At 43.6% G+C, this 15746-nt stretch overlaps 1 protein-coding gene across 1 annotated transcript in view; it reads right to left on the reverse strand.

Moving 5' to 3' along the window:
* The window catches only part of LOC141548892 (transmembrane 9 superfamily member 2-like), an 88270-nt gene that overhangs the window by 15340 nt on the left and 57184 nt on the right, over positions 1 to 15746 (reverse strand). The window contains exons 9-13 of the mRNA XM_074278166.1: positions 14449 to 14557; positions 13061 to 13193; positions 11424 to 11543; positions 11154 to 11211; positions 689 to 848 (exon numbers count right to left, since the gene is read on the reverse strand). Coding sequence (XP_074134267.1) covers positions 689 to 848; positions 11154 to 11211; positions 11424 to 11543; positions 13061 to 13193; positions 14449 to 14557 — 580 coding nt within the window. The remainder of the gene's footprint in view (positions 1 to 688; positions 849 to 11153; positions 11212 to 11423; positions 11544 to 13060; positions 13194 to 14448; positions 14558 to 15746) is intronic.

The raw sequence follows: 15746 nt of genomic DNA on the forward strand, positions 1-15746 counted from the left end.
GCAGTCGTGTTGGAGGCAAGGCCACAGTTGACTATGGGGGAGTAGAGGGAAGGTGGAAAAGGGTGGGATGTGATCTTTCTGCTCATCCTCCCACTGGTTAACCATACACTCCTTGGAGGTCAAACCACCAACCCCCCTGGAGCTATTCCACCATTCCCCACTTTGGAGAGTGTGGTTCTTCATAAATCTAAGACTCTTTAAGCTACAGAAGGGAATGCTGAGCTACAACAGGAGTCCCTATAATGAGGAAAGGGTCATCTAGAGACCCCCAAAAGGTCCATATAGCAAACGTTCTCCCGGAAGCTCTGCAATGCCTTTTCACGGTGTGGAGGTGACCCTGTGCTCAAAAACATCAGGCCATCCGAGCGCAAGCCTGGCAAGGAGAGCTCTGCCTATAAGCTGGGCAATGGACCATATGTCTTTCATCAGAGAACCAGCCTAGCTAAACTGAGAGAGGCTCATCAGTGGAATGATGATGAATTTGTTCAGCCACAGCCACTCATGAAGACTGTCGCCTAAAGTGGAGAGAGGCGGGGATCTGCGTCAGCAGCACAGCCCCAGGGAGCACCTGGCACCGCAGTGGAGGCCCGGATGCCGGAAGGCAGGAGCACGCCAGCCGCAGTACATCAATAAAGATGGAGGTTTTGGGATGCTATTGAATGGTCAAATGAATATTGCTAAAGTTTACCTTTTCCTTGAATCCAAAATAGGCTCCGATGAACGTTAAGGGGACCGAGATGCCGAACCACATGGCAAGGATGGCTACCAGGGTACCAAAAGGGATCGCAGCTGATGACCCCTTCACCCAAAGAATCAAATTCATGATGAAGAAGTCAGCAAAGACGATGCTGGGAGGGAACAAAATTAAAGATCACCAAGAAAGTAGTTTCAGAAAAAGGTCAGACATGTTGGATACAAATGCTAAAGCTGCTGTTGGTAGGAAGGAGGAAAGGACTGGTTACAAGGTCAGGCTTTCAACGGGTATTAAATCAAACCCTGCCAATTAAGCACATGATAGAAATTTAAATTCTGTCCGTTTACACTCAGAGCTGGCAGCTTCCAGGGGCTTTTTAATTTAAATGAAGACAAAGAAAAAAAACAGAGGAGAGCTACCAAAAGGGGAAATAAAGGGGAAGAACCCTCAAATGTCTTCTCTCTAGTCCCCAGCCTCCAGGCAGCTCAGAAGCCCTACTCAGAGTAGGGAGAGTCAGTTGGGAACAATGGGCTGATTGGGCAGAGCAGCCTGGTAAGGTGAAAGGGCGGCAGCTGCCACGCAAGCTCGCCCAAGCTCATGGGTATTGCTAGTACCGAAGTAGCGGAGTCTATGCCCCCCATGATGGCTGAGAACCACAAGTCACCAACCATACAGAACAGAGCATCCCAAAGCCTCATCTTAAGGTGGGGAGAATGCAGCTTTATTTTAGGGATGCTGGTACTTGCAGTGAAGGGGCCTTATAGTATGGACGTTTCCTCCAAAAAGCCAGTGATGCTTCTCTCCACAAATACCAATTTCTACCTCATTGATCCTGAAGAAACTCAGATTTTCTATGGTTTTTCTTATGGCCCAGCTTGCTCCTTACCATACTAAGTAGATAAATATTTATTTATAAAAATTTAGTTATATTTCTATATATATTATTTATACAAAATATAATATATATATGTATATATTTATATACTTAATGCTACTACTGACCAACAGGCTATTTTTATGACTAAGAGTCAAATCTTTCTTCCTTTTAATATGATCTTTAAGCCAAATCACAGGCCATGATGCAACTGACCCTAAAAGACTTCTTCAGGTTAAGAAAGAATGAGTAAAATATAGTAGAAATTGGTCTAAAATTGGAGTCCCGAGATCTCAGTACAAATTGATGCATAATGATCTGTGACCACAGCCAAGTTATATAGCCTGGGCCTTGGTTTTCAACCTTGCCACTGGCTCTAACAGGGCTGTCATGTAGAGTACTTCGTCAGCACTAAGCATCAAGTAAACAGTTATTATATTCAGGAAGCGTCCCTGGTTCTTTTTTCCCCCTGAACATGTCTGTGTTGGTTTGTTTTTGGGGGGTTTTTTTGGTGGGGGGTGGGTATTCTCCAGAGATAATGTATGGTACAGAGGAGAAAAGTGCTTAAGGTGTTCAGCTCTCAGGCCTCAGTTTCTTCTTCTGTAAAATGAGATAGTTAGAATAGAAGGCCTGGAGATTGAATGTAAATCAACACATGCTATGGTCACTTTTTTTTTCCTTCTGTTTTTTTTTCCCCTCATAGTTTTTCTCTTTTGTTCTGATTTTTCTCTCCCAGAATGATTCAAAAAGAAATCTGTATTTTAAAAAATTATATGTGTGTGTGTGTGTGTGTGGAATAAAAAAAAAAGAAAACAATAAAATAAAAAATATAATAGATGGCCTCTAAGATCCAATCGAGCTCTACACAAACCTGTGTGTGCTCGGGCAAGTACTTTCTGGGCCTCAGTTCTTCCATTCATGATCTCACATCCTTCAACCATATTTCTCCCAAATCTCTCTCACTATATTCTCTTTAGAGACGGGACCTTCTGCTTGCCAAAGCCCACCCTGCTACGTGAACCCTTACCCCATTCCTTTCTTGTCACCCCTCTGGGATCCTGGGATCTTCCTGGCTCTCCCCCACCACTTATCATCTTGCATCTCAACTCCCCTCCCACCATCCTCCTGGCCCTCCAGAATCAGGCCTTAGCATCATCCTCAGCTCCTCACAAAACCCAACCAGGCACAGATTTTGTCACCATACCTTCCTGTCATCCTTCATACATGACACCTTCTCACTCTCGTACCGACAGACTCTTCAGTACAAGACTTTTCCTTTTTTTTTTTCTTTTTTTGCAAGGCAGTTGGGGTTAAGTGACTTGCCCTAGGTCACACAACTAAAAAGTGTTAAGTGTCTGAGGCCACATTTGAACTCAGGTCCTCCTGACTTCAGGGCTGGTGCTCTATCCACTGTGCCACCTAGCTGCCCATTTTTTCCATTTTTATCACAGGCCAACTCTTTCCATTTTTTGCTATCTTTTCAAAAGAACAACCCTTGCTCACTAGTCTTAAAGCAAAGGGAACGCTGCCTCCAATTCTCATGTTCATTTTATTATTATATTTATTATTATATTATACTGAGATATATACACTGAGAAACATTTAGAGAACATCCCTCCTGGGTACAGCCCAGACTTACTGACCTTCCCATCTAGTTTGGGAGAGAGGAACCCGGGAGCCCAGAGCTAGGCTAGAATAATGGTCCCTCCAAGGCCAGCTAGGCCCATCCTCTCATTCAACAGATGAGACATCATCAGGGGAAAGGACTTGCTCAAGGTCATACAGAGAACCCTGGATCTAGAGCAGGGATGTCAAAGGCCATTGGATCTACCCACTCACCACTTAAAAGATGAGAAAACTGAGGCGCAGGGAAATGAAGTTTGTCCAAAGTTGCATAAGTACTATGAAAAAAGAGGAGGATTTGAACCCAGAGTCAGATTCTTTCCACTGTGCCAAGCTACAAGTAGCATTAGTGATAAGGAGGGCAGAGGAGGGACCAATCAGGGAGAAGTGGCCCAGGGAAGCTTTTCTCTGAGACCACCAAGATGGAAGTATGTATGCCCTTGTTCTTGGACTTGGTAAGACCAGTGTAGCAGATGTGAAGGGCTCAGGGACTGTAATTTTTGGAGATAAGAATGGAAAACTGAAGTAAGACCAAATGATGGGGACTTTGAATGCTAAGGCTAAGAAATTTGCCATTTATTTTCTAGGTAATGGAGAGTCCCCCAGAGGTTTTGGACCAAAAATCATGATACAACAAAGAGAGCGAACTAGGGATGAAAAAACAAAACTCAAATCCAAGATTCAGATTTCAGCTCTGCCTCTTACTAAAGGAGCAAAGGATCATGGAACTGGAACTGGAAGGGTTCTAGGTCATCAAGACCTAGATGTGGACATGACTGGCCCAAGATCACAGAAATAATAAACGTCTGAAGCTGGAATCAAGCCCTGAACTCTTTCTGGTTCCAAGCCTCACAAACCCTATGTACTCAGCAAAGTCAATAAGAAGCTTCTCAGCCTTGGTTCCACCATTTAATAAAAAGGCCCCAAAACCATCTGGCCTATCTAGAGCACAGAGTTTCCAGGAGGGTCCACCATCAAAAGCACTCACTGAATTCTTAAGGAGACGAATCCAGCAACGAGGCTAGATTTAAATGGGAGCTCCTGGCCCTGGCTAAGGGATGTCCTGGAGGTCAGGACTGAGAATCGAGATTGAGGGGTCCAGCCAGAAGTCAGAGGCTTGCAAAGTACACAGCCCCGGCCTAGGGAGTCCCCAAAGTTCACCGGTTAACCACCACCAATTTTTACCGAATGCTTTTTCAGATGTCTAGCGTCTACCCAGTGTCTAGAGTCCCTTCCTAGGCAGTAGATATATCCAGAGGCGGCAAATGTGCTTTCAGCTCCTAAAGCTTTCTTCCAAATCCCTCGTCTCCTTTCCTTTGTAGCAGGAGCTGAAATCATTGCCGGCACCTCCCCAGTGTACGCCACAGATATGTCTTCTTCTGAGATGCGAGTTTCATCCGTACTCTGCCTATTCCCCTTGCCCTTCATTAACATGCTTCAAGGTTCCCACTTCTTTCCTTGCTACCTCACACAAAAGTTTTTTTCTGGGACTACAGTCAACTTCTTGCTGGGCTTTTCCTTTTTGTATTCTCTTTTCCTTCTTTCCCTAGCTACTTCTTCACTTTCTAGCTGTCCATTCCCAAGCCCCTCTTGTACTCCCCTCTCACTGGGCCGTACTCGCTGCATCCACCTGGCTGCATTTTGGGACTGTGCACCCAGCGAATTGATCCGGAGCCCCTGAAGCCAGGCTGGCTGTGCTGATTTTCCCTTAGGTCTTGGTCAGATCTTGAGTGTCTCTGGGTCCCACCCTCCTTCCCCTGGAGGCGATGAGTCACAAGCCTCGTTTTTTTTTGTGACTACTCCAGAGTCCACATGGATTCCATGATACTGAGGGAATAAGTGACCATCAAAAAGTTATGGTCAAATCCAGCCTAGATGCCTGTCTGACCTGTACCAGCTGAGGTTCTCCCCAATTTCTCAGCCTTAAAATGATGTACTGTGCAGCAGACAATGGGCACATGGCAACTATAAGCATATGGATGTGGCTCAAAACATCCAAGAAGGGATCTGGGATCAGTGTGCTGTGCAGAAGCCCAAGAGGCTGACCTGGGGGGTCAGAGGGAAGCCAGGGAAGTTGGATTAAGCTTAGGAGCTGAAAGAGAAGGCTGGATGTCTGCCTGGGCAGGAAAGGGGCACATGGGGAAGGAGAAGTCTGAAAAGAGGTGATCTGCCAACTGACAAGAACCCTGAAAGAAGCTGGGGACAAAGGGATACAGGCAAACATAGGCACTAAGCCAAGGGCAGCCTTACCAGGGCTACCCCGTTTGTGTTCCCTAGAGACAGAATTGGATAGGGAAAAAGTAGACTAGTCCTTGTGAACACTATCACTGCTGACACGTACAGCCCCAAATCACCTGTGGAAACCAAAAAGATGGAATTGGGTCAGTGGTCAGGGAGGGCCTAGCAGGCCAAATGGGAGTTCTAAAGAAGGACCCTCGTCTCCTCGGAAATTCTTCACCTGCGTGCTAATACTTCCTGAGACTTTCTTGGAAGAAAGAGCCTTCTATTCCCCAATTAAGAGCAAAGGCTGATTGACTTAACAGTTGAGTGTGAATGAGTTTCAAAGTGAAGTCTGCCAGTTGATAGAAAAGGATTTCTTTGCTCTCAAGCTTTTCCTTAGAGATGGCATCAGGCAGCGTGGCAAGAGTGCAGGGGTACAAGTCAGAAAGTCTGGGTTCTAGCCCTGGGCAGAACAGGTAACAACTACGAGACCTCACACCAACCACCTACCATCACCGAACCTCAGTCTATCTGTGAAATGACCAACAGAATGATTTCAGAGAGGCCTGGACAGAGTTATAGGAACTGATGCTGAGGGAAATGAGAAGGACCAAGAGATCATTATACACAGAAACAGCAATACTGATGGACGAGGCTCTTTTCAACAATGAGATGATTCAAACCACTTCCACTAGTTCAGTGATGAAGAGAGCCACAGATACCCAGAGAAATGAGTGTGGACCACAACATGGCATTTCCACTCTTTTTGTTGTTGTTTGCTTCCATTTTGTTTTCTTTCTCATTTTTATCCTGTTTGATTTGATTTTTCTTGTGTAGCAAGATCACTGTATAAATATGTATACATATATTGGATTTAACATACATTTTAACATGTTTAACATATATTGGGAGGCAGCTAGGTGGCACAGTGGATAGAGCACCAACCCTGAATTCAGGAGGACCTGATTTCAAATCTGGTCTCAGACACTTAACACTTTGTAGTTGTGTGTCCCTGGGCAAGTCACTTAACCCCAGCCTCAGGGGGGAAAGAAAGGGAGGGAGGGAGGGAGGGAGGGAAGGAGGAAAGGAGGGAAGGAGGGAAGGAGGGAAGGAGGAAAGGAAGGAAGGAAGGAAGGAAGGAAGGAAGGAAGGAAGGAAGGAAGGAAGGAAGGAAGGAAGGAAGGAAGGAAGGAAGGAAGGAAGGAAGGAAGGAAGGAAGGAAAAAAGTTTAAAAAAAAAGAAGAAGAAAAGAAAAATCAGACCAAAGGGGGAAAAAAACCATGAGAAAGAAAAACAAAAACAAAAACAGACATCACTATCTCTTGAAGGAAGGAAGGAAGGAAGGAAGGAAGGAAGGAAGGAAGGAAGGAAGGAAGGAAGGAAGGAAGGAAGGAAGGAAGGAAGGAAGGAAGAAAGAAAGAAAGAAAGAAAGAAAGAAAGAAAGAAAGAAAGAAAAAGAAAGAAAGAAAGAAAGAAAGAAAGAAAAGAAAAAACTTAAAAAAAAAAAAAAGAAGAAGAAAAGAAAAATCAGACCAAAGGGGGAAAAAAAACCATGAGAAAGAAAAAGAAAAACAAAAACAAAAACAGACATCACTATCTCTTAAAGAAAGAAAGAAAGAAAGGAAGGAAGGAAGGAAGGAAGGAAGGAAGGAAGGAAGGAAGGAAGGAAGGAAGGAAGGAAGGAAGGAAGGAAGGAAGGAAGGAAGGAAGGAAGGAAGGAAGGAAGGAAGGAAGGAAGGAAGGAAGAAAGGAAGGAAGGAAGAAAGGAAGAAAGGAAGAAAGGAAGAAAGGAAGAAAGGAAGAAAGGAAGAAAGGAAGAAAGGAAGAAAGGAAGAAAGGAAGAAAGGAAGAAAGGAAGAAAGGAAGAAAGAAAGAAAGAAAGAAAGAAAGAAAGAAAGAAAGAAAGAAAGAAAGAAAGAAAGAAAGAAAGAAAGAAAGAAAGAAAGAAAGAAAGAAAGAAAAGAAAAAACTTAAAAAAAAAAAGAAGAAGAAGAAAAGAAAAATCAGACCAAAGGGGGAAAAAAAACCATGAGAAAGAAAAACAAAAACAAAAACAGACATCACTATCTCTTCACACAGCTTAATGCAATGATTTTGGGCCTCCTGATTCCTGCAGGACCTCTAGCTCTTTTTTGGAGGGGAGGCAGTTGCGGATTAAGTGACTTGTCTAGGGTCATACAGCTAATAAGTGTTAAGTGTCTGAGGTTGCATTTGAATTCAGGACCGATCCCCCTGACTTCAGGGCTGGTGCTCTATCCATTGGGCCATCCAGCTGCCCCCCATCCCCCAATTGCCTAGTTTTGAAAGCGTTTCACTTCTCACTCATACCAAATCTTGTCATATTGAGCTCCATAAGCACTGAGGTCGTGAGTCGGTTGACCAGAAGGATTGTGGGAGGGAAGGAGAGCTAGAGGATGATAGCTGGTAGAAAGTGAGATGGGAGATTACAGTCTGGATCCCAGGCTGGGGAATGTGCTACAAATAATAAGAAGGATGGGATCAAAGGTAAGAATTAAGGAGGCGGCTTAGCAAGCAAAGGAGCGACCCCTGCATCAGGAACTGGAGAGAGACTGGGGGTTGGGGGGGGGGGGGTGTACATCTGAGCGATGTGAAACCCAGATCAGAGCACAAGAGGGCACTCTAGGCCAAGGGCCTCAAGTTTGCAGGAAGAATGAGGTAAGGCCATCAGCCTGAGGGGTGGGGTAGGGGCCGTGCCCCAGGAGTCCAGAGGAGCAGCTTGAGAGGCCAGTTGTGAAGGACTTTAAATACCAGGGGCTTTTGTTTGTAACAGTTTATTTGGTAGGGAGGGTACTTTAGAAAAATCCCTTTGGCAGCTGAGTAAAAGGAGGATTAGAGCAGGGAAAAGGCTTCAAAGCAGGGAGTCGATCAGCCTTTATTAAGTGCCCAGGATGTGGTGGGCAGCGTGCTAATCAGTGGCTATTGTGACTGTCCAGGTGAGAGGTTCATGAGGGCCAGCATCACAGAATGGGGCACACAAAGGAAAGACACTGTGAAGGCAGAAATGGCATCTGGCGACAGATTGGACGTGAGGGGTGAGAGCAAGAAATCTGGGATGATGTCAGTGCCGCAAACCGAAGTGACTAGGAGGATGGTGGCGATTCGCTCAACGATAACGCTGGAGAAGGGAGGTTAGCTGGCACTGAAGGCCCCAGAGTGGTGAGGACCTGACTTCAAATCCAGCCTCAGACACTTAGTAGCTGTGTGACCCTGGGCAAGTCACTTAATCCAATTGCCTCATCAACAATAAAAATTAAAAAAAAAGAAGTGAGCAATCTTCTCTTTGCTGCTGTGAAGAGTAGGACAACCAACTGCCCTCTGGCTCTTCTTAGGAGCCCAAAGACTGGGTCATGGGCTGCCAAGGTTGAATTTCCCTTTCCTGCTTCCAAACCCTATTCCTCATCCCCATCCCTTGTCCCGAATGTGATTTACAGAGGCAGCCAGGTGGCACAGCAGATAAAAGTGAAGGCTGTGGGAGTGAGGAAGGCCAGAGTGCAAATCCCACCTCAGACATTTACTAGCTACGTGACCCTGGGCAAATCCCGTAACAGCTCTCTACCTCAATTTCCCCATCTGAAAATGAAGGTAATAACACTCGCTTTTCAGGACTGTTGTGAGGTTGAAATGAGATAACACTTGTAAAGGGCTCTCCAAACCTTAAAGTGGTGCATAAATACTAACTACTATTAGCTACTATGTTGAAGCAGCTGCATGGCGCATTCAATAGAGCAATGGGCTTGAAGTTAGGAAGACCTGAGTTTAAATCCTGCCTCAGACACTGGAAGGCAAGTCACTTAACCTCTGTCTGCCTCAGTTTCCTTGTCTACAAAATGAGGATAACAATAGCACCTACCTCCTAAGGTTATTGTGAGGACCCATGTTTACAAAGTGCTTTGCAAACATAAAAAAAATGATCTAAACATTAACTGCTCCCTCCATTTCACTGCTGACAAACAACTCTTTGGAGTTAGATCTGTTGCTCTCCCTCCTCCCACTCCGCCCAAATCCCTCTGTATGTATACAGCCCACCCGCTCCCCCAGTGCACTAGTCCTCCAAGGTGGAGAATATTTGGCTTTGTCTCCTCCCAGCATTTAGCACAGTGTCTAGCACATAAGCTCCTTGTCTTATGGAGCTGAAGATTCTTCCCTCCTTGGGACAGTTAGTGCATAGAGTAGCAGCCATGGAGTCAGGAGGACCAGAGTTCAAATCCAGCCTCTGACACTTCCTGGCTGTGTGACACCTGACAAGTCACTTCACCCCAATTGCCTTGCAAAAAAAAAAAAAAAATGCCCATGAAATCAAAAACATGTCTTTCCATCTTTTAGGGGTAGCTAGGTGGTGCTGCAGCAGGTAGAACACCAACCTGGGAATCAGGAGATCCAGAGTTCAAATCTTCCTATGGGGAAGACACTTAACAAATGCTTCCTAGCTGTGTGACCCTGGGTAAGTCACTTAATTCCAATTCTCTCACAAAAAGAAAAAAAAAAGGAAAACAATTGTCCCCTTTCTCTGTATTTGATTAAGGGTGAGAAAAGCCACATACTGAAGGCAATTGAACTCTGGAAGGCCAGCAAGGAGTCTCCAAAATAAAACAGGTAAGGACATGTGTTCATTCCTTGAAAAGTTAGGGAATGGAAACAGATGGTAGTGGCCTGTATGAATGCCTCAGAGTCCCCCCCCTCCAAAAAACCCATCTTTCTTGCCAAGGGGCCCACCATCCTGCTGAAATGAAATGGGCACTACTCAAATCCTGCCCCCGGCCCCTAGATAAAGTCAGAGGGAAAGGGGGCCACGAAGCTACAAGAGCCAATGTTTTCCACCTCCCCTGTGGCAGGCCAAGTCAGCCTCTCAGCTTTGTATATCGAAGCTGAGTCACCAACCGGCATGGAACCTCCCCACAACAAGCTCCTCTAACTGATGGAGAATTTGCTTTAGTACAAATTGAAGAATGACCCGAGAAGAGTTGCTTTCCAAAAGATAAGACCTTATTTTCAAAACCCTGAAGAATTTGGCATTCAAGGAGTCACCAATTTATTACTGGAGTAAGGAGACCTGGATTTTAGGCCTTTGCCACTTGTCTGCCTTGCAACTTTGGGTAAGTTCCTTCCCCTCCCTGGGCCTCCATTTCTTCCCCTCCTCCACTCTGTAAAACGAAAGGGTTGGACACAAAGGCCTCTGAGGTCTCTTCCAGGGGTGTAGGTTTAGAAAGCTATGTTTGACCCTGAAGAAATCATCTCCCCATGACTCAGTTTCTTCCTCTGTAAAACTCAAAGGCCTCTGAGGGTCCTTCCTTTGATAATGCCATTTTCTGGCACTAAAGTAATTTTTCCATGAAGCTCCAGGACTTAGCAAAGATGGACAGACATTATAGCCCAACTCCACAGTAACTAAGGAGGGGCAGGCACTGGAAGAGCCACAAGAGCACTAATTTTCCAGTGGTCCGTGATTTGTCCTTCCAAGGTGACACAGAAGGCATCTGAAGAGTTGGCAAAACTTTCCAAATGAAGACCGAGCACTGTAGCCAATAACTCTTATTACTAGAGGCAAGATGTTCAATGCATAGAAAAATGAAGAGAACAGGGAAATAAGAGAAAGAGCTACTCAAAGAACACGGTGGCAATTAATCACTTCACTGCTTCCTCATTATTATCTATAATGATTTCTCCAAGGCAAAATACCCCCAAAAAGGATCAATTCCAAAAGATGGCACCGAAGCTACTAACCCGGGGCATAAGAGTGCTGTCAGCAAAACATTCGTCTTCCACCTTTCACCTCGAAATGCTGAGGAAGAAATGGAAAAAGTCACCATTACTCAAGAAACCTGATTAAGCTATTTTCCAAATATTTTATAGCGACAAAGGTACCATTTCCTTCCCATAGCTCTGCCACAATTCCCCTATTGACTGATAATTTGAAAAATGCTATTTTAAGGCCCTTTAATCCTGACATTGAACACGCCAAGTAAGTGGAATAAGAACCCTGGCTATACTCACTCTTATACATCTTAGCAGACACGTAGCCGGCAGGAGTTCCCAGCAGGACCCACAGTACGACTGCACAGGTCATTAATGCACCTCGATTGGCAGGTGAAAGGAACCCAAGGCAAGCTAAAACTGAAGGCATGAAAAAGGAATATTCAACCAGTGAAAATAATCACTTTGCAATTACACAGTGCTTTATAGTAAATTAAGTGTAACTCGATTAGGATTTCACGTTACAAGCGGCAGCGACAAAGGATATTCTCAGGGGGCTGATAAGTGAGTGGTACTTCAAACAAATTATAGTAATTTAACTCACCTCTCACCATTTTTTTTTGGTAAGGAAAAGTAAGATTTTTAAAGAAAAGCAGGCGAGGTAAGTTTTGAAGTCGAATGAGTTCCAAATTTTTATTTTCAGGGTTCAAAATGATATAGAAATACTTTTCCCAGTGTCACTCCCAACTAATATCATAAACCCCAGGGATAGTTAAAAGAAAAATGGAGACGTGAGGAGGAGGAGGACAAAAATCAGTGTAGGAATAAAGATGGCAAGAAGACCGATCCTCTTGGGATCCAAAGGCTGTACAAGCCTAGGCAACAATACAAAAATCAGAACCGGTGTCTGAAAATCCAGGATGGAGGAAAGATAAGACAAAAGGAAACCGAAAAAAGGATGGTAGGAGAGGGTGGGGGCGTTTTCCCCCTTTTCTTGCGTCGGGCCCTACCGTAGCCCTCCACACAAAAAATGGCAAGCTTCTCCGTGGGCTTATGAATTAAGGGAATTCTTCTAGCAATCACAAGCCCATTACAAAGGACATTCCACTGCTAGTCAAAAGAATTAAGAGTTAAGCTAAGAAGTATACAGCCACATTTAGCAAAGCCTAACAGTCAACAGTTTTAGTTTTGTGATAAATATGTAAACACGAATCTATCACAAGAAATGGTTCATGGGTTTTGACAACACTACGTGTATTCTAATTGTGTCCAAGTCACATGGGTTTCACTTTTTCAACAAGGACTCACTTATCATATCACTTGCCTTCTCAGTGAGTGGGGAGGGGTTGAAGAAAGGCTGAAAGTATACATTAAAAAAGAAATAAAAAATATTTTAAAAGCCTCATTTAACAACTGTGTTTTTAAACATCTTCTTTGGCACTTTTAATGTCCAATGGTAGCATTTTATTTCATGTATTTCATATTTTTGGTATTTCCCATAAAAAAAGAGGATCATTAAACCATTTTTTAATGCAGAGAAGAGAAGGAAGGGCAGAAGGAAACATATATAAGTCTGGCAATTTGAAAAGCAACATGTTGAATTTATCATAACACTTTAAAGGCAAACCACAAAATGGAAATGTATGGTTTAACATCCCTCTTTTTTCCATTTCACTTTGGATAAGGAAATGGTCTCCTTTTGGGGGAGGGGTGTTAAATTCAAGGGGAAAAAAATTTAAATATATCACCTCCCCAGAGTCTAACACTATTACGAGGAAGGCAGGAAGGGAGGAAAGGGAAGAAAAGGAAAGAGAGAGAAAGGAAGGGAGGGAGAGAGGGAGGAAGAAGATATTCTCCACTGAAGATTCAGGAGCTGTGACAAAATCTCCTACTTCCGATACTATTTCTAAGAAAGTCAATTTCAAAATACTACTCACATAATGTAATAAAGGTCATAATGAAAATCTGTGTTCCCTGACCCAGGAACACAGACAGCAACATTCCCCTCTTTGGAGGTCTAAAGACATCCCCGTGAACCAACTTCCAGCCAAACTCCTCTTGCGCATCTTCCTACAGATATGAGAGAAAATGTCTGATAAATAAATATACAAGTTGCTGCCTCTGAAATTTGGCACATGTTGGCTTCTGAAAATTATGGGAAACTAAATCTTTCTCCAAAGACAGATAAAGTGGAAACAAGTGAATCATCAGCTAGAAAATTAATGATGGAAAGGGACCAAAAGTGTTACTGAGCATATTTCCCTAATTTTACAGATAAAGAAACTGAGGCCCTTGGGTGCCGAGAGAGGAGTGACCTACTCAAGGTTTTACAGTTCTTAAGTGGCTGAGCTGAGACTAGAAGCCTGGGCTCCCAACTCCCAGACTTGCACTGTGACATGCTATCCCTACGTCCTTCCAAGTAGAACTTGGCATCCGTTGTGTGAATGCTAGGTAGGGCACATTAACTAAACAAAGCCTAGAATAACAATTTTGTTTTTCCGATGAATCACAATGCACCGTGTGCTATAATGACATGCTAAAGGAATTAAAGGTAACAACACATCTGTTCCCCTCACTGATCTTTTTTTTTTTTTAAATTAAATTTAGAGATTTTTTTCAATTAGCAAGAATCTATTTTCTCTCACTTCTATCTTTCCACTCTGCAACCCCCCTGCCCTAATTGAACAAAAAGAAAAAGAAAACCCTTGTAACAGATGTGCATAATTAAGGAAAACAAATCCCCACATCAGCCATGTCCAAAAAAATCTATGCCTCCTTCTGCATCTGCAGTCCAGAGGTGGGTAGCACGCTTCCACCCATCCCTGCTGTTCTCTCAGACAAATGAAAACTAGACGCTCTACAGGTAATTACAAGAGTCAAAAAGTGAAAACAGAAGCTCATTTTAATTGAATCGAATACCTAGCGCTCTGCATCTCTCCGCATCTGCACAAATTAACCTAGCAGGCTCAATTGTGCTATTTCTGTAGAGCAATATTCTTTCATCTGCCCATGACCTACGACCCTATGAAAACCAAATAACACCACCATGGAGTTGCTTATATATAATCAAATCTCCATGGATTCGTTTCAACCTGGATGTTTTTATCTATTCAGCTCCAAGGCGTCTGAAACTCACAATTTACTCATTGCCCCCAAGGTAAACATAGATCATGAATGTCATTTAAAATTTCCTGTATAACTAGTGCATGCTGGGTAGTAGCAAAGGCATTCTACTCTAAAGACAAAGATCACATGGTTTCCCCATTCCTAGGAAAATCGACCCGGCAGAATCTCGTTCAATAACATCCGTGCAGGCTTTACTTACAGCGGAATCAATCTGATTGTATCTTGCAATATCTTTATGGAGAGTTCTTAGTAAAATCATGGCCACCATTCCAGATAAGAAAAGAACAATAACGAGGGAGTTCATTATACTAGAAGTTAAAAAAAAAAATCTCATTTTAATTTATTTGCTATGTTAAAAACAAAACCCAAACCAACACAAGTTTGTGTAAAGAAAAGACAATGAATGAGTCAGCCTGCTAGGGGGGTTGGGGGCACCTTTATTCCACAGACCTGTAGCAAGCATGGGTAAAGATATTTCCTTGCCCAAGGCAGATCAACAATTGTCTGGTAGTTGAGAGATGGAGTGATTGTGTCTGTGTCCGGGGAGACTCAAGCCCAGGCTTCTTCCTGATTAAGGTCAGACCTCCAGCCTTTGTTAGAGTTAAACCTCAGTTTGCTATCTGTTGGTATACACACAATTCCAAGTTTCCTCACAAAAGATTATATGAAATGAGATACCTGAGTATATGAAACTGGCCACTAAAGGGAACAAAAAATACCACCTCCTTTTTTTTTTTTTTTTAAAGCAACTCTGCATCTCTGTTTTTGTTTTGTTTTGTTTTGGTTTTTTGCTGAGGGATTTGGGGTTACGTGACTTGCCCAGGATCACACAGCTAGGAAGTGTTAAGTGTCTGAGGTCAAATTTGAACTCAGGTCCTCCTGACTTCAGAGCTGATGCTCTATCCACTACGCCACCTAGCTGCCCCATCTCTGATTATTTTAATGTGGAGAAAAACCTTTTTTTAAAAAAAAGTATAAATGATGTTTCCCAAAAAAGTCTTGTGATCAAAAGAGGTTAACTGGATTCACTCAGTACCAAACTTGCGGACGGATCTGGCAGCGAGGGTTCAAGATGCTAGCCAGGAAACTCTCTCTACTCCTGGAGTTCTCAAATTTGCTCAGTCCACAACCTCGTTCGGCAGGGCCAGGGCCCCGTGGCCTATTTTCCCTATCAACTTCTATTGGCTAGTTTATGAAAAAACTTGAGCAGAAGCAATCAAAAGTCTAGCACTGCTCTTTATGAGACACCCAAAACATAAGGATCCTGGGAACAAGAGCTGTCGGCAAATAAAGACATCCATCAATGAGCCCAAGCTTGAAGCCAAAGCCCTGTCACTGTCATGGCATTAACATCAGCAGCCCACAGACCAGCTGGAAGTACTTCCCTTTGAGAACCACTATGGATGGCTGGTTTTAGCTCCAAACAGTTCTTCAGAGGATATAGCAAAAGAGCTCTAGGACTCACCAAATACAAGGCTGGGTCACCACTTACCAAGG

This window comes from Sminthopsis crassicaudata, chromosome X (genome assembly GCF_048593235.1).
Source record: "Sminthopsis crassicaudata isolate SCR6 chromosome X, ASM4859323v1, whole genome shotgun sequence".
In the NCBI taxonomy this organism is placed as follows: domain Eukaryota; kingdom Metazoa; phylum Chordata; class Mammalia; order Dasyuromorphia; family Dasyuridae; genus Sminthopsis; species Sminthopsis crassicaudata.